The following is an 18,531-nucleotide window of genomic DNA, read 5'->3' as shown; positions in this document are numbered from 1 at the left end:
TTAAATCAGTACCCACGGCAGAATAGGCAGAATACGCGAGAGAAAGAGAGGAAGACAAAACGTGCGATTTCTTGGCGATTCCCTTCATATTTTGGTAAGTTTCCTTCAATCTTTCAACATTGCTCCCGTATTTGTTGTTTATTTGCATATTATTAGGGTTTTTGATAAATCTATTGTATACTTACTATATTAGGGTTTAATGAAAAAAATTGTCTTTAATTGTTGTTGGTTTGTATATATATTTTTGCAGAAATCATGCAAGTATACGTGAGTTTATATTGGGGTGGTAGAATATATCAACTTCCTCAAGTGGGTATTTGTTATGATCCTCCTCGTGCGAGAGCTTCCATCGTATTGGATTCATGTGTCTCATTATCTGAATTAGTTGCAATGATATGTGTTAAGATAAGAATAGATTCAAACCAACACTTCATCGAAATATCTTGGAGGCATTGTTTCTTGGGTACCGGTATGAGTTATGTATGTACTGCGGTTGACAGTGATCAAAGTGTGTTTTATATGTTCAATGCGGCTCTAAATTCTACTCGGCATATTGAATTATTTGTTGAGTATTCGTATGTTGGAAATGCCTTCATCCCACCAATTGTTGATCATGGTGTTGGATCATCTACGAGGTTTGAACCTTTGAGCATGGATTGCGGTATGAATAAGCAAACAGATGTTGCAGATGCTGCATCTGCAACATGGAATCGCCCGAGCGGGCGAACTCTCTGTACTCTGCCTGCCTGCCTGCAAGTTAGAGACGCATGAGCATTATGCGTCTCTACCTAAGACGCATGACCCTCATGCGTCTTAGGTAGAGACGCATAATGCTCATGCGTCTCTAACTTGCAGGCAGAAAGAGTACAGAGAGTTCGCCCGCTCGGGCGAACTCAACTTCTAATTTCGCCCGATCGGGCGTTTTCGTAGTATTTTCATATTTACATACTTTAATTATATTTATAACACATAATTAATACACTATTTAGTTATTCATTAATAGTAATCTATTAATATTCAATTAAGACTTTTCAATAGAATAGAAACATAATTAATTCACCAACATAGAAAAATTAACATGAACTTGAGCACCAAACAATAACATAGATATCCAAATATCATATCATATGCAACAATGTTGCAATCAGTTCAATCAATTCGAGCAATTCTACCCTCATTCTTCATGCTACTTATACGACGACGGAGTGTACCTAACGGTTCAATCCCCTTGTTCTTCCTCGAAGATAGTCTCTTGTACACTTTGCTCACGAGCTTCCCAACCCCGCTGCGTGATGAACCCTCCGCAGCTGGATGAGGTTGGCCATGGATGCTATGAACAACATCTTCTTCCTCATGTGCCTCGACAATGTTGTCATCTTCTTCTTCATCATCGTCCTCTTCTTCAGCTTGTACAGGAGGCATGACCTGATAATTCTGGAAGAATGAATCGACCGACGCTCGGGCCCCACTCCATTGTGGCATGTCTTGGCTTTGTGAATATGGGCGACGATTCCAATCGGGCTCAGGCTGGCTTGGAGAATGCAGTGGACGGTCCCACTGCGACTGAGACTCATGCGTCGGGTGTGAATACCACTGGGATGGGTCATGCTCTTGATACTGCGCCTCTGGTGCTACATAATCGGGAGGCGCCTGAGACATCCTAAACTGCTTTGTGTAGCCGTGTCCCCCAGTCCGAACACCACGCGCTCCACGACGCCGTGGAACTACTTCTTCTTGGTACGGCATTACCACATCCTGATGTTGAGAAGCGGGGTACTCCATGACATCACCGTTGTTCGTATCTTCGAGGGTAGTCCTAACAATTTCTCGAATCTGGCGCACTCGGGGGTCCATTTCGTCTTCCGTAGTTCAATGGAAAACCCGCTGAAAAGCCACAACCTAGGCAAAAAATGATACCAATATCAATAAGAAACAATCTATATCACATGAAAGCATATAGTTTAATATAACAAACTTACAAATAGTCGCATCGAAGCAGCCGACTCATTCATCCCAGCAGTGGCCCGTGCCCCAGGCCGAGTCATGTACGTCACGGTAATTCTGTTATACCACGCCATATAACCCGGGCTCATGGGAATATCCAAGGACATCGGTGCGGCGTATTCGGCAGCTTGGAACCTTTCGTACCTCATGTCCCACTCCCCAATGTAGAACTGATGCGTGTTTGCCCAGTTGTTGCCCTTCTTACCACGCCGATCATTTTTACCTAAATGATCGGCGTTCCTTAGCATCCTGTCTACATTCTGCGGTATATCCTGATACCGATTGAATTGTCGTCGCACTCGTCCAGGCTCATGGGCCTCGACATAGGCCCAACATACCAAGTAGGTCTCGCACATAGAGCATCCAGTCACATCATTGCAGTAGTCAGGCAGTATGCAATGTGCGTATGGCGTCCAGATAAACTACAAAACAGCAATGCAAATGCCACTGAATAATTCCGTAATAAGTTCTTAAATGAAGTCTAAACCGAAATAATACTCACCTGGCCAGGTCTAATCAGAGATATTTGGTCACGATAATGCTCAACCGAGTGTCTAGGGGCATTTCCTATCTGCGTTGTTCCTTTCCACCTGTACATAAAATTGATGTAAGCAAATAACCCAATATAAATTAATAAATAAATATTTAGATATATACCTGGCGCCACATGGTGTATATGGCTCGTGCACAACTGGTCCAATGAAAGCAGGCCTCAATGTGGGCATTCTTTCCCACGCCCATAGCTGCAGAAGCATCATAGGCCCGCCCAACTCTTTTCTCTTATCCATGGAAGCCTCGCACAGATAATGATAAAGGTAGGCCAATGCCGCACTTCCCCAACTAATATTCTTCACCTCTTCTGGATCCCCAAGCCCATTCAACCACATAAATGGCACCTTACACCCCGTGGTGTCCGGTAGAATGAGACCTCCTAATAAAATTAGGGCATGGATACGTGCCCTTTGGATGTATACGTACATAGGTAGGTCATCACCCAGAGGCATCCTTGTCTGGTTGATCAGTGCGGTCATCAGCAAACCGCCTTGCTTTGTCTCTGTGGAAGTATCTGGTATCCATCCCAACAGATCGCGGCACTTGCTGGTCCAGTCTGGAAAGTTGTCATGATAGTCACGCCCTGTGAAAACGCGACCATCCGCCCTCAAGCCCCAAATGGCTTGCACATCTTCCAAGGTGATCGTCGCCTCACCGATCGGTAGATGGAAAGTGTGCGTCTCCGGTCTCCAACACTCAATCAACGCCGTGATCAGCTCGTTGTCCACCTTCATGGGCTTCCCACAATCGATTACGCCTTTGAAACCAAAGACGTCAAGCCAATATCTAACATTCTCGTGAATTTCGACGTCCCAAGTCTTGCTTTCTGTCCTTCGGACTTTAAATACTTGGGTTGTGCCCTCTTTCATGAGTTTATGTGAAATGTGATGTTTCTGCAAATTTAGCAAGGACGGGTCTTCGGGTCCATATAATAATTGCCCACTAGAACTTGAAGTCTCCATCTAATCTAAGTACATATTCACGAAACAACAATTACAAACTAACATTTACAACACAAATTACATATTCATTCAAATTCATCTTCAAAATAACAACACATCATAAACCAAATGATTGATTCACTCCAATTCAACACCATTCATGCTTTATAAGGCCTAATTTACATATAGCTACTAAATTAGAAGGTTAAATTAAAATATGCAATTCAACCTATACTTTATTCTTCAATAACAACCAAAATCACAACACCAAACATCTCTAATATATGAATAACTATACAATAGAACGAATTTAGCCACTAAAATCCATTACAATTAACTAAACACCAAAAAATCGGACAAAATTGAGCAATTTGTTATAAACCCTAATTTACAAAAATTAGGGGAAATCTAAACAAACTATGCAAATTAACAACAAATAAGGAAGGAATGTTGAAGGATTGAATGAAACTTACCGGAAAACGAGAGGAAATCGTCGGATTCGCCAAGAAATTGCCAAGGAATCGCCGGAAGTCTCCTATCAGAATTCTCTCTCGCGTGTATTCTGTCTGTCTGCCTCTCGCGGAACTGATTTAATTCGAAATAGAGACGCATGAGCCTCATGCGTCTCTTTTTAAGACGCATGACGCTCATGCGTCGTCTATTATATTTTAAAAAAACAATAGACGCATGAGGGAGATGCATCTATACCTAAGACGCATGACCCTCATGCGTCGTTAAAAAAACGAAAAAAAAATAGAGACGCATGACCCTCACGCGTCTCTATAAAAGACGCATAATCGTCATGCGTCTCATTAAAAAGAGACGCATGAGGGTCATGCGTCTCTCCTAAATCCGGAACAAAAAAAAAACGCTAGAACAAACGAGGAATCTAAGTTTTATTTTAGAACAAAAATAGAAAAAACCCGAGTCAAGTTAGAGTAAGCTTATTACGTTTGCACTGGATCAGTAAATCCTAGCAGCGATTTGAAAAGATCTTTTGTCCTCCTTGAGCTACAATCACTAAAAATTGCCTAATTACGGATAAATTGAGAAATCTCCACTGCCAAAAATATGCAACTCCTACCATTTTGATTTTCAGCCTTGGCTTTATCATCCCCTTCCATAGGCATCCCCATACGATGGCGACTCCGGCCGTGGAAGGCGTTGTTGTGCCGGCGCTGCGGGCGGTGCTTCACCGTGTCCGAATCGCGGCGGAGAGGTCCGGCCGCCGCGCCGATGATGTAAGGGTGGTTGCAGTGAGCAAGACCAAACCTATGGCCCTCATTGACCAGCTCTACGCCGTCGGCCATAGATGTTTCGGCGAAAACTATGTCCAGGAAATTATCGAGAAAGCCCCTCAGGTTCATCTCTTTATCCGGAACAAACATATAGATTGATGTTTGATGATAATTAACGCGTGTTTGATTATGATAGCTGCCTGAAGACATTGAGTGGCATTTCGTCGGCCATTTGCAGAGCAACAAAGCGAAAGCGCTTCTGAGTATGGCAAATAGCTATGCATAAGTTCGATTATTGTTATTGAGAATGCTTTAATTGAGTTAAATGCCTTATTTTATGTGAAGCTGCTGTTCCCCATCTGGCCATGGTTCAGGGTGTTGACACTGAGAAGGTAAAAAAGCAATTACTACATAACATGTAAAAAGCCCTTTCAGTTGAATAATATACTTCTTTTTTGATGATATAGTATTTCCTTTCCTTGGTAAAATAGTTTCATGTGTTCCAGTTTGCATAAATTTCAATTACAAGGACAGCTTCTGTAAGATTTGGATTGATTTTTGAATGAGATTTTTGATAGAACTATTGTTTATCAGCTAAGTTTGGCATTATAATCTAGAGGTCTAAGTCTACCCATTCTGCTTCCTTTTACTATTATCTTTAAGTTTTTGACAAGTTTACTGAAATGGGGTATGCAAAAGAAGAGGATGAGGAAAAAGTGCTATGTGATGCCTAATTTGATACTCATATGTTGTTGGCTTTATGTCTTTCTGCTTGTTCTCCTTTCAAAACTGTACTCCTGTGCAAATTTTGTGCTCTAAATTAGACATGAGTTTTGGTACAGATTCCAGGTTTAAATTAGTTTGAGGAACACTAATGGTGTTTTATCTAATAAACAGGTTGCCAATAATCTTGATCGTGTAGTTTTGAGTATTGGAAGGAAGCCCCTGAAGGTCATGGTTCAAGTCAACACAAGCGGAGAAGCATGTGAGTGATGAAATCATCAATTTCAAATTGATGGAATGATTAGTTTGATCTGGGGGGAAATATTGGGCAATATTGAATTGTTTAAGATGGTGGGGAACTTCCTTTAAGCCGATCTGTCATCAGGGAAGAAATCCACCAGATTGAACTATTTGCTTCCTTACCACGTTTGAGAAGGGGCTCTTTGACGAGTTAGACGATTCAGGAGATACTTAGCGAATGCTATAAGTCTATAACTACAGTTTGATCAAGTCCATTAGCTACCTAAGATGTCTCGTCCAATGAATTAGTTGGTACTGGAAATGTGTTAGAAAAAGTGAACGAAAAGAGTAATAAGAACAGAAAGCAAAGTTCCTACTGATGGTATATTTAGTGTAAGCGAGCTCTAAGATCACATCAATTAAAGTTTAGTAGCTGATACCTGTTCAAAACAATAATGATATATGTGGAAAGACGGATGTGCCGTTATCATCTGTAACTTGCTTCTAATGATTTAGGCATGCCAGATACTATTAAACAATTTGAGAAAGCTACTCTGTTTTTTAATTTAAATTTAAGATCTCAGTCAACATTTCACTTGACCTATCATGCTAATATTTTCTTTAATTAGCCCATAAATCTTGTTATTATTAATGCTTTTATGGACACTGATTCTTTTCTCAATGGAATATGCAGCAAAATCTGGTCTAAATCCATCAGAATGTGTAGAATTTGTGAAGCATGTGAGGCTAGGCTGCCCAAATCTCATTTTTTCTGGATTAATGACGATTGGGATGCCAGACTACACATCAACCCCTGAGAACTTCAAGGTAATATCATTGTTAATTTTGTTTTGATCTTTTATCTGCCATAAATTTCAATTTCTGCACTTGTGTATCATCATACTTTCTTGTCATCAAATTGGTATCAAAGCCTAGATAGTGCTATGCACAACCACTGTTTTATACGGAGTATTTCCTTTTAGAGATAAGCGATTTATCTCTAATTTCCTCAGTAGTTTTATGGTATTGATGTCATAGGTTGTTTCACAAATATACATGTCTTGATAAGCAGTCACAAATATACATATGTCTTGATAAGCAGTCGTACTCTTTAACATTTTTTCCTCTTTTTGTGAGTACTCATCTAGAATTCTAATGGATGAGTACCTTCGCAATGCATCAGACTTTATTGAACTGTAGAGCTGAGGTATGCAAAGCCCTTGAAATCACGGAATCCCAGTGTGAGTTATCAATGGGCATGTCTGGTGACTTTGAGCAAGCGGTAAGTTCTGCATTCCACTTTTGATGAGTTGCATACTTATTAGTTTTATAAGGACTGTATTTTATAATGTTTGTGGAACTAGATTTTGTTTAGAGATCAAGTGGCTATATTGATATCATATAAGATAAATTAGTTATGTAGTTTAGCATAAGCTTGCATACCAGCTTCTACATCTTAAACTGGGCAATGTGTTGATACTTGCTATTCATACCTCATTGACACATTTAATAATTTTATCATAGTATAATACCATAATACTATCATTTTTCTAATACACCAGGAATAATATGAAATCAATAACAAGTTAAAGCTGAAGCATCAACAGTTAAGAGGAGAGCATCATTATAGTATATCTTCGCTTTTATCTCCTTTTTGTTTAATAGTGTGTTGCAAAAATAAGAGAGGTGGCTCACTTAAGGGGCTATCAATAGGCAATTGACACGCTAAAATTGGCAAACCATCTTGCAACAGGCTTAGGGTTTAGAACCAATAATTTCTGGCTCAAATAAAATGGATCTCGAATTGGGCAAACTATATGGATGAACAAGCTGACGTGATTCACTCAATTGACATCCATGGCTAAATAGTCTAGTTTTACAATTCTTCTTGGAAAGACTGCTGGTGATGCTGCTTGTTGAAACTAAACATAGTTCTAGTCTTCTCTATAGAGCAGGTTATTATTAAAAGACAAATGTTATGTGGATTACTCAATTAACTATCTTTGTCTGCTTGCAGATTGAAATGGGTAGTACTAGCGTGAGAATTGGAACAACCATATTTGGGACAAGGGATTACTCAAAGAAGTAATCCACTTGTTGGCACAATGTAAGCAAAAAGTTACTCTCTTACTTGATTCACTCATATTGATATTGATGTCTTCTCAGCCAGATAGTCATGTTCCTAATCATATCTTCTTATGGATGAACAACTTAATTATGGTAGATAATGCCATATATATAGTACTATATCACTGTTGTATTTATTTGTAGAAGAGAATATTTTGATCGTTGGCTCCATTTTCAATCAATAAAAGTTATGCTTAACGAATTGGACGAATAAACCATTCTTTTTCAGATAGATGGCTCTTTGACCCCATAATTCTATTTTTATTTTATTTTTTTGTCTAAACACATGGCCACTTTATGATTTTAGTTAGAATATTATGGATTATTTGATTGCTTCTAACTCCTAAACATTATGAATTTGTTCATTTTTACTAACGTTTGGCGGATTCATTTAAATGTTCCTAAATATGTGACCATTTATGAGTTTTTAAAAAGTTATTCTTGCTAGCTTTAAGCCATAAACAATTTGATCTAATTTATTGCCAAAAATTGACTGAGCCGTTAAAATTAACAGTGTTAGTGTTTTATGACAACTAGTATCACACTCGTGCGATACACGATCTAATTGATTTTCTATTCATACTAATTAATTTTAAATTGTGAATTCACATTCGTGAATTAATCTCAATTTTTTTACACAAATTATACTGAAATCATAATTTTTTTAAAGGTTAATACATCATAATAAAAACCATCCATATCAAATTAAAGAAAAGTTAGAAACCAAATGTTGTTCAGTTGCTAAAATATTTTTCCTAGACTCAAAAGGTTGTCATAAAAAAATTATAGTGTTCATTAATGATCCGCTTTACAATTTGCGTTTCTATTAATTAATGCAATAAATTGAAGAGTTTTTAGATACTGGATTATTCTGCAAAATCAAATCTATACTAATCAAATCCTTAAATATATACTAATTAAATCAATAAGAAGGGTAAGTCGTTAGCGTGAAAACTAATCAATCACCATTTCCTATTTAGTGGGGTTATCAATTACCCACGCTAATTAATCAATCACAATACTTTTTTTTAGTGTCACTAACCACATTTAATACCTTACTCATTATAGTTTATAATAGTACATATAAACGTTGAAAATTTTGGGATGCCCTATCTACATGTACTGGCGTTCTACAACGGCACGCCGCTTGTTCTATGCAACATATTTTTCCAAACATTTCATCGCCATTTTGAGTCGTGCTTCCAGCTTCGATCTCGACTCCAGTTTTCTTACCAAAATCATGGCGGATGATGCTACCACTAGCACAACGATCATTAATTCGAGAAAGCTCTTGTGTTTTTCTCTACATATTTTTAATCGCCAAAGTAGAAATGTTTGATGATGTATGATGCTTCAACAAATGAGAATATTTATAGGGACAAAAAAAAAGGTAAGAGAAGTATATAAAATTAATAGGGCCAATAAATGTTTGAGAAGAAGAAATGGCTGAGAATTTAGGGAGTTTTGTAACTGCTATATTTTAATGTCTAATTTAATTCCAATTACATTTAATTCTTAGTATCAAATTTTCATTATGGATTTCAAATACAATAACAAATCGGCACTCTGCATTATAATTCGAGAGTAAATATTACATGCACGACATATTTTATATACTCTAAACTGAAATTTTTTAAAATTCCCCTTAAATATATGTATCGATTACACTTTTTTTAGACAACGTATATTATTATTATTAAGAGGGTTTTTCTTGACTAATTTTCATTGTAATTTCCATTCATTTATTGTTGTTATTTTTCTTTGATTACAATAGTTAGAGTACCGCGTGTATATGGTTCGAGAATTATATCCCAATATTTCTTACAATTCTTAGAGAGGGAAGAATTGTAACATCCTTAGCTTGAAACATGCATAATATTTATCTTCATATTTACACAATTTATTATTTTTGTATATTTAGTTGTTCAAACAAAATAAAATAGTCTGTTACTAAATTTTGATTTACTAATAATACTATTGTTGAAATTAGGATATAGCGATTGAATTCAACATTTATCTGTAAACAAGTTAAATAAAAAATTACATTCAAAATCCAGAACTTATATAACTATTTAACATTTTGCCTAAAATTCATGAATATTTAACATGATGGCCAAAACTCGCATTTTATAAATATTACATGCACGACATATTTTATATACGCTAAACTGAAATTTTTTAAAATTCCCCTTAAATATATGTATCGATTACACTTTTTTTAGACAACGTATATTATTATTATTAAGAGGGTTTTTCTTGACTAATTTTCATTGTAATTTCCATTCATTTATTGTTGTTATTTTTCTTTGATTACAATAGTTAGAGTACCGCGTGTATATGGTTCGAGAATTATATCCCAATATTTCTTACAATTCTTAGAGAGGGAAGAATTGTAACATCCTTAGCTTGAAACATGCATAATATTTATCTTCATATTTACACAATTTATTATTTTTGTATATTTAGTTGTTCAAACAAAATAAAATAGTCTGTTACTAAATTTTGATTTACTAATAATACTATTGTTGAAATTAGGATATAGCGATTGAATTCAACATTTATCTGTAAACAAGTTAAATAAAAAATTACATTCAAAATCCAGAACTTATATAACTATTTAACATTTTGCCTAAAATTCATGAATATTTAACATGATGGCCAAAACTCGCATTTTATATATATATAGATTTTATTTTATGATTTCTATATTAATATGGTAATGAATTTAAACATGTGAGGAAGCTAAAGCGTGCAAAAGTAAAAATTTAAATTGAGTTATCATTACATGAGCAATATGGCAGTTACAATTTCATGATTGAATTCAACATTTATCTGTAAACAAATTAAATAAAAAATTACATTCAAAATCCAGAACTTATAACTATTTAACATTTTGCCCAAAATTCATGAATATTTAAAATGATGGCCAAAACTCGTCTTTTATATAGGTATAGATAGATATGATTATGTGATGACTCCAACACAAATTTCGACTGATGTCGCTGGCAAAGGGCGGCAAAACCTTGGGGTTTTTAAAGCCCATTGCCCAATCTTCAAAATTCGTAAGGCCATTAAATCGCAAGTTGGCTTTGAATTTGCGCATATTCAAAATTCATTACACTTCAACTAAATACTTAAATACTATTATTTAAAAAATGTTCATAAGTTTATTGATTTTTAGATAATATTATTTCATTAATTTTGAGGAAAAACGTCATCGTATGCATGAATTCAAGTTTCACCCCCGGAATTTCTCAGTCGATGAGTGATTTCATGGTCGGACATGTGAGGCATTCCTAACCCTAAGGTTTCGTTGCTCTTCGTGGTTGACATCGGCTCACGTCCAAATTGAACAACTCCGTCAACTTTTGTATTAAGAAGAATATAATTTGTAACAGATAATATTATTTATGTCATCGTTTACTTATGAATCTTAACACTACAATTACAGAAATTTTATTTTAGGTTTGAAAAACTTGTAATTTTTCTTACACAAAGTACCATTTCTTTGAATATCTTAAGCAGTTATGATATCCACAATATGTACCTCTCGTCATACCTCTAGCCTCAACCACGTCATTATTCCTTTCATTTTTGCACCGACCAAGGCTCCTACAACCCAATCATACCTCTCCTCATACATTTACTCAAATACTTTTAATTTATTTCTCATTTTTATACTATCATCCAATTTACAAACTAAATAAAACCATAAATAATAAAATCATTTCATTAAAAAATCATAAAGTGAAATGGGTTGGTATTTATAAATTTTAAAAATTACAGATACAGCAAATTAAAATTTCTAAAAATTACATTAATTATACACTAAAACTTAATCTATATTCCTATTTTTTAACTAAAAAGATATTTAAATACATTATTTATAACATATTTTAAAATTAAATTGAAGTAATCCTTGCGATGTGGAATGAGGTGCCACAACATTAGCCCCTCATCCCGTGCTGCACCCTCATCCCCCTTCCCGTTACCCCGTCCGGCGTCGGCCCCTCCCACGCCCTGCAATGGGTAGCACCGCACCCCACAATTCCAATATATGAATGTTAATTACAGTGCAGTCTAAAGTTTTCTACGATCTCAATTTACCAATTGAAAATTTAAATTTTTAGTGATTCAAATGATGTCATTTTTTATTGTCAACCCATCATGTCATTTAATTTGATGTTACACCGTTCATTTTAGGTGCCAACCGTCCATGCCGTGCCCATATTTGGATGTCGATTATTAAGTCATCTATTTTGGCGCCACATCATCCATTTTCGGTGTCATGCTATTTTTTGATTTGTCATTTTAGGTTGCTCACAAAAAATGTACATGTTTGATCTCATCAGCATGATCTGGGTCAATCAATGCACATGAGGTTGTTTGTATCCCACTGAGAGCCATCCGTTTTAAAAAAACAACTAAATCTACGTGCGCTCATCAACAAAATCTATACGCGTGCATCCCTTGTTTTAATTTTGATATGTTCGCTATGATTTAATAAATGTTACATTTAGTGATATATTTGTCACTGATAAATTACTAAAATGTTGTTGACACACATAACCACATACATTTCTCTTTAAATATCACAATTATAGTTCATATTTTTTTTCATGAATTTAGTAACCAACACTTATAATAATTTAGTAACCATTAATACATCGGAGAAGTGGCTTGCCACTACCTTTGTTTCATCGATGAATACAATGCCAAAGTGAGATAGCCGTGAATTTGTGACCTAATAGAAATTACCTGAGAACTTTCAAAATAAATTTGTAGAATAATGGGCTAATAGTTTCAATGGTCCTACTCATCTTTCATGCTTGTTCGCACACAAATGAACATAATTTATTTAAAATTGGATATCAATTATTAGCTTCGTCCATAAAAATTAATTATATTATTCCATTTTGGTCCGATCACTAAAATTAGTTTCTATTTACTATAAGAAAGAGTCTCATTTTTCATTAATAATATTTAAACCAATTTCTCTCTTTATCTCTCCTATAATATTAATCTTGCTTTAACATTCGTGTAGTCTATTATTCTAAGTATTTTTTAATTGATTATTAAAAAATATATATAATAGAGAAAATGAGCATTTGCGTATTTCGCCCAGCAACAATTATAAATATATAACTTGAATTATTAAATCTATTACGGCTAGGATTTTCGAACCAATTAAAATTTGTGACAAAGACTATTTATTGAGGATTTGACCCTCCATTTCTAGCGAGGCAAGCGCCAACCCACCGCCGTTAAGCCTTCCATCACCGTCTCTCTCTCCTCTCTTTCTCTCTCTCTCAGAAGGAAGCCGGAACAAAAATATATGTCGAACTTACATCCGTCGCTCAATTACATGAAAGCCGCTCCGTTTGAGGTGCCAGCCACCTCTTCCGCCGCTGCTAACAATGACCGGAATGTTCAATCAGTCGAACAGCTTGTACTTGACCTCTGCAACCCCGATCTCCGCGAAAACGCTCTTCTCGAACTTTCCAAGGTCTTCTCATTCTTCCTCTACTTTATTGCCTCCGACTATTTCTGTTTTGCTTACTGTTTAATTGTTTAGGTTTTGAAGTTTCTGACAGAGGGAAATCGATATTGATGTTGAGAAATGATTAAGAATCAAACCAGTTAGTGCAATTGAAAGCGATGAGAAGTAGGAAAATCGACGCTCTAAACATGAAAATAATGAAAACTCACCATCTGTAACATGTGGTGCTTTCATTTCGAACTATTTAATCTCTTATTTCTCTGGATACAGCCGGCTATCGTTTGTGTTATTGTTCATGACCCATAAAGTTGTATTTACCGGGATTTAGTTATCAGTCTTTCATTGTTTTAATTTTTGTTGGTTATTTTCTGGCAACTATTCTAGTAGAAGAGGGAGCTGTTTCAGGATTTGGCTCCGTTGCTGTGGAACTCCTTTGGTACACTTGCTGCTCTTCTACAGGTGTGTCTCTAACACCAGCCAATTTTCTACGGCGTCTTCTGTATGTAATTTTAGTAAATTTAGTCAATCATCTGAATATATTATGTTGTGTATTTACTATATTATGTTTTACAAGCTTAACTGATTTGTTCTGGAAACAAAACTTTAAAACACTGGGGTTTCCGAATTCTGAGCAATAAAAAATGCTACGAATCTGAAGTGAAGATCTCCTTTATGAAAATCACTGTTTCATTGCATTTGCGGCGCCTGCTATATGCAATAGAATCAATCAGTATTAGGTCCAAATACATACTAATTTGTTATTTTAATAAGGGGATATATCCTCTGAATATATGTTTCATCTGGGGTGGAATGTTTATGACTTGGCTTCGTATTTGTATGAGGAAATTTGAAAGTTTCAGTATGTTTGAGTTTATAATTTAGTAATGTTTCTTTTCTTTACTTTGCTCTTTGGTAATATTACCTGTTCATGTCCCCCATTTTTTTTTCTCATGATGTATCTCATTTTAGTCTCTGTCTCGTTTTTCATACCCATCACCTTTGCTTTAGGAATTCTAGTCCAACATCTTTGACTATTGTGGCTGTCCTTTTCAATGTGTTTTTTGAACCTCCCACAGGAAATAGTTTCTATTTACCCAGTGTTATCTCCACCAAATCTAACTCCTGGGCAGTCAAACAGGGTTTGCAATGCACTCGCCCTTCTTCAGGTGATGTTTTCTCTATATTCTAAATATTTTTCTGGCTATACTCCACTAACCATTATTCTAGCCCCTGCCAAATGGTTGCAGAAATATATAATTATGTTCGTAGAAAGTTCTGATGAATTTGTGAATACAAAAGAAGAGTGTCACTTCTTTTATGTCTAGTGCTTAATGTGCATATTTTACTTGTTGCAGTGTGTGGCCTCACATCCAGATACAAGAATGGTGTTCCTCAAAGGTAATATCCACATTTCACACTTGGTCAAACATAATCCTCCTTGACAGTCTTTCCAGATCACAATTCAGTAAGAGTGATGCCTCTTATTTTTACAATCCCCTTTTGTTGTTTGGGTATCCGCATGGGCTAGATCTGAGACTATACTATGTGTGGATTAATATGTAATTTTTTTGGTTCTGCATTAGGGTTAATGAGTAAGGAAGAGGTAAATAGCATTGCTCGTGAACTGATTATTTGGTTGGGCAATGGTTATGCCCATCACTTTTTGGTTTTCTATGCAGCAGATTGATTCTGGTGTATGACTATGATATTTTATTATGTACTTTGGGGCTTAGTCTTTAATGCTTTCTTATTCACTTATTCTTATTATTTACCTTGTATAATCAGGGTTGGGTCGCGTTAAAATGCTAACTAATTTCAATTGAGAACCTCAATTTTGTATGTTAAAATTATCAATACTGGGATATAAGAATATCAACATCATCTGTTGATATATTTATGTTCTGTGTTGATATTAAAATTCACATGTAATATTGACAAAGTTATGTCTTTGCATTGATAATTTTAATGCACAACATTGAAGGTTCTGGGTTCTGGATTGAGAATTAGTTAGCATTTGATTACATCCCAATCAGGGTTTATGTAACTCTTACTATTCTGAATTTTCATATGGATGGCTGCTAAGTACATCTAAATGGATCTTTCCTTGATGCCTTTTCTGTTGCAGCTCACATTCCTCTGTACCTGTATCCTTTTCTTAATACCACCAGCAAAACTCGCCCATTTGAGTACTTGAGGCTTACAAGTCTAGGAGTCATTGGTGCTCTGGTGAAGGTATTTCTAATTCTTATTCAGCGATGTGATTTCCTAAATTATGTTTTCTCGCCTTGGTTGCTTTATTCTGCTCCATGCTATTATCAATCCTATGTGCCCATAAAATAAGATCGCTCTATTTCTATCCAATTTTTTAGTTGCATAGCCACTAGAAAGAGTAACAATTTCCATAATGGCAATAATATAGTCTACGGACTTTTGTCCTTTTATAGTTGTATTTCAGTGTGTTCAGATTTTTCGCTTTGCACAATAATAGAATTAATTGTAGTATTAGTTAAAAACACCAATTTCGTGTTGATAGGAAATAGGGTACTACTCATTACATGTTTCCTATTTAACATCCTCTACTATCTTCTTCACATCCTAACACATGAGTGATCTGTTTCTAATCTTTTACCAGGTTGACGACACTGACGTTATCAGTTTCCTTCTCTATACTGAAATAATTCCCTTGTGCTTGCGGACAATGGAGATGGGAAGTGAACTATCAAAAACAGTTGAGTTTCTCGAAGCTTTTGGTAGCATAATACGCAGGCATCTTTTGTTTTACATGCTCTCATGGCTTGTTTTGTGGACCATGAAATCATTAGATTTTCCGTTTAAACACTGTTGTTTGCCGTTTGCTTTTGAGGATTAGCCTAGATAGATAAAAAAAAGTGCAGGGTAATCCCTGTTTACTAATATGGATTGGAACTTTTAAGATACCCGAACCCCTGATCATTTCTTTCATTGCAGCTAATTTTTCTTGATCCATAACCCATTGAAAGTGTGTGATGGGATAAATTCAAGTAACGAGGTTAAAAAGACACAACCATGTGTCTTATCAATCATGAAAAATGAATGCCCTCTTTTAGATTTCTTTTATTGGTCAGTGGATCCTATTTGAATATGAGGGTTTTATTTGCAGGTAGCAACATTTATTGTGCAGAAAATTTTGCTTGATGACGTGGGATTGGAATACATATGCGCTACAGCAGAGCGATTCTTTGCTGTAGCTGGGATTCTGTCAAACATGATTATCGCACTTGCTGAACAGCCTTCTGCTCGGCTGTTAAAGCACATTATCAGGTGCTTTCTTCGTTTGTCTGAAAATCTAAGGTTAGTCAACAGTGTGGTTTGGTTACTCGACTCTCTTCATTCAGATTTGTGCACACCTATACCAATGATTACCATAATTTCTGCAGAGCTTGTGAAGCACTCAAGAATTGTATGCCTGACATGCTCAAAGATGGAACATTTAGCAGCTGCCTTCTTGTGGGTGTAACTATTATCCTCATTTTGAGGTCAAATATCTTTATTTTGATTGATTGATGAATGATCATAATGTTGTATTCTCCAGGAAGATGTAACTACGAGACGATGGTTACAACAATTGCTTCATAATGTGCTAGGGCCTCGGGTAGCCATTCAAGCAGGAGGTGGATTTGATATCGTCAATCATGGCTAGATCTAGTTTACTCATCGCTCATGTGCTTAACTCGCAGTTTTTGAAGATTTGCAGGCATCTCTTGCTTTGCCTCATACTACAGTACAACCAATTTTTGGTATAATAATAATAATAATACCGGAGAAGTCTCGCTTTGACTAGGAAGGTCGGGTTTAATCTTTGGAGATATCGTCGTCTTTTGATATTGGTTGTAATGATATTTATCTAGAAGACAAATATTGTATAGGGAATGTTGTCTTGTTGTTTTCTTGAAATCGTCGATATAATAGAATTGGAGTTGTGGAATTGTAATTCAGTCTTGTTGTTTTCTTGAAATCGTCGATATAATAGAATTGGAGTTGTGGAATTGTAATTCTGATATTCTCATTGTAAACCGCTCCAGCAGCCATTCCTCCTCTCCACATTCCCTCACGACCCAGACAAAATCATGGCCAAGACTGATTGCAATCTCCTTAAACTATACTTGGTCATCCACCCAAAAAACATATACACCGCACTGGCGGATCCAGGATCCGAAAATGGAGGGGGCGGAATATATAGTATTAGCTTGGTTTAGTGCGGACATGGCTATTTTTTTTGTTGTTCGGGGCGACGCCGGAGGCAAACGGAGGGGGCGGACATGGTAAATTTACATCCCGATAAGGGAAAAATAGTCGCACGGAGGGGGCGACTGCCCCCTCCTGCCCCCCCTAGATCCGCCACTACCGCAGTATTCGCCTTCCTCGAATCGAGCCACATCAACACTAGGCTACTTTCCTCTTATCTCCTCCATCAACATCATTGCAGAGCAAAAGAGGGCGTATGTTCCAAGCTCAAGCTCAAGCTCGTAGAAGCTATTCACCACGACGCCGTAGCTTCTCCCCCCTCATCCTTTTGGAAAACTGTCAGCATCCTCGTTTCTGCAGTGGTGGCTGCCACTAATGGCCTTGTGGCTACTTTGCCCATTCTTATGGTTTCCCTGCCTTTGAATATCCTTTGCTGTCATATGCTCATTTTTCCTTAAATAGAGTATGATTTTATGATAAAAATATGCAGTAAACTTTTTTTATAAGGATAAAACTAACATTGCTAGCAAAATGTATTAAACTAAAATCGTAATAATATAATTTATGTTCACTTGAAACTTTTTTTATTTAGATTAAAATATTTGTGAAATTTCTGTTCTCCATGTATTGTTTCCCTACAAAAATATCATAAATTACAAAATTAATTAGTCACTTCATCTTCTTCAACTAGGTTTCTAAATACCATCAAAACAAAATCGGAAACAGTTCTCTGTTTACCGTCACTTCCAAACTGACAACACACAGTCGGAGATTGGTTTCGTATGATAAGAGATGTAATAAATTCAAAACCATAAAATTTGAGGCCATCCACGACGCTGTCTCTATACCGTCTCTTAAACCGTCTCTTAACTACTATTTGAGCACTATTTGAGGGCCCCACTGTCCTTTTTTCCTCCATCTCTTAACTAAGAGACGGAGGCTGCAACGCTCCGTCTCTTAACCGTCTCTATACCGTCTCTTA

The 18,531-nt window shown here is 36.2% G+C and overlaps 2 protein-coding genes across 2 annotated transcripts; both read left to right on the top strand.

The window, feature by feature from the left end:
• Positions 1–4,477: 4,477 nt before the first annotated feature.
• LOC121756183 (pyridoxal phosphate homeostasis protein-like) lies at positions 4,478–8,040 on the top strand. Its single transcript, XM_042151658.1, has 7 exons — positions 4,478–4,858; positions 4,932–4,998; positions 5,081–5,127; positions 5,633–5,720; positions 6,393–6,526; positions 6,882–6,980; positions 7,716–8,040. Exons 1-7 carry the CDS (start codon positions 4,637–4,639, stop codon positions 7,785–7,787), a joined length of 729 nt encoding a protein of 242 aa, XP_042007592.1. The 5' UTR covers positions 4,478–4,636; the 3' UTR covers positions 7,788–8,040.
• A 5,002-nt stretch (positions 8,041–13,042) lies between these two features.
• LOC121754237 (CCR4-NOT transcription complex subunit 9-like) lies at positions 13,043–17,356 on the top strand. Its single transcript, XM_042149610.1, has 9 exons — positions 13,043–13,331; positions 13,713–13,784; positions 14,402–14,491; positions 14,681–14,723; positions 15,451–15,557; positions 15,958–16,053; positions 16,465–16,655; positions 16,742–16,811; positions 16,897–17,356. Exons 1-9 carry the CDS (start codon positions 13,161–13,163, stop codon positions 17,002–17,004), a joined length of 948 nt encoding a protein of 315 aa, XP_042005544.1. The 5' UTR covers positions 13,043–13,160; the 3' UTR covers positions 17,005–17,356.
• The last annotated feature ends 1,175 nt before the right edge of the window (positions 17,357–18,531 follow it).

The sequence above is a fragment of the Salvia splendens genome, chromosome 11, assembly GCF_004379255.2.
Source record: "Salvia splendens isolate huo1 chromosome 11, SspV2, whole genome shotgun sequence".
In the NCBI taxonomy this organism is placed as follows: domain Eukaryota; kingdom Viridiplantae; phylum Streptophyta; class Magnoliopsida; order Lamiales; family Lamiaceae; genus Salvia; species Salvia splendens.
The sequence above is the reverse complement of the archived record's forward strand: the minus strand, read 5'-3'. Positions and strand labels throughout refer to the sequence as shown.

Coding starts and splice junctions, on each gene's coding strand:
- LOC121756183 (XM_042151658.1), top strand. CDS start 4,637: ATGGCGACTCCGGCCGTGGAAGGCGTTGTTGTGCCGGCGCTGCGGGCG. Junction 5,721..6,392: donor CAACACAAGCGGAGAAGCAT/GTGAGTGATGAA, acceptor TGGAATATGCAG/CAAAATCTGGTCTAAATCCA. Junction 6,981..7,715: donor CTGGTGACTTTGAGCAAGCG/GTAAGTTCTGCA, acceptor GTCTGCTTGCAG/ATTGAAATGGGTAGTACTAG.
- LOC121754237 (XM_042149610.1), top strand. CDS start 13,161: ATGTCGAACTTACATCCGTCGCTCAATTACATGAAAGCCGCTCCGTTT. Junction 13,785..14,401: donor CACTTGCTGCTCTTCTACAG/GTGTGTCTCTAA, acceptor AACCTCCCACAG/GAAATAGTTTCTATTTACCC. Junction 16,054..16,464: donor GAAGTGAACTATCAAAAACA/GTTGAGTTTCTC, acceptor TTTTATTTGCAG/GTAGCAACATTTATTGTGCA.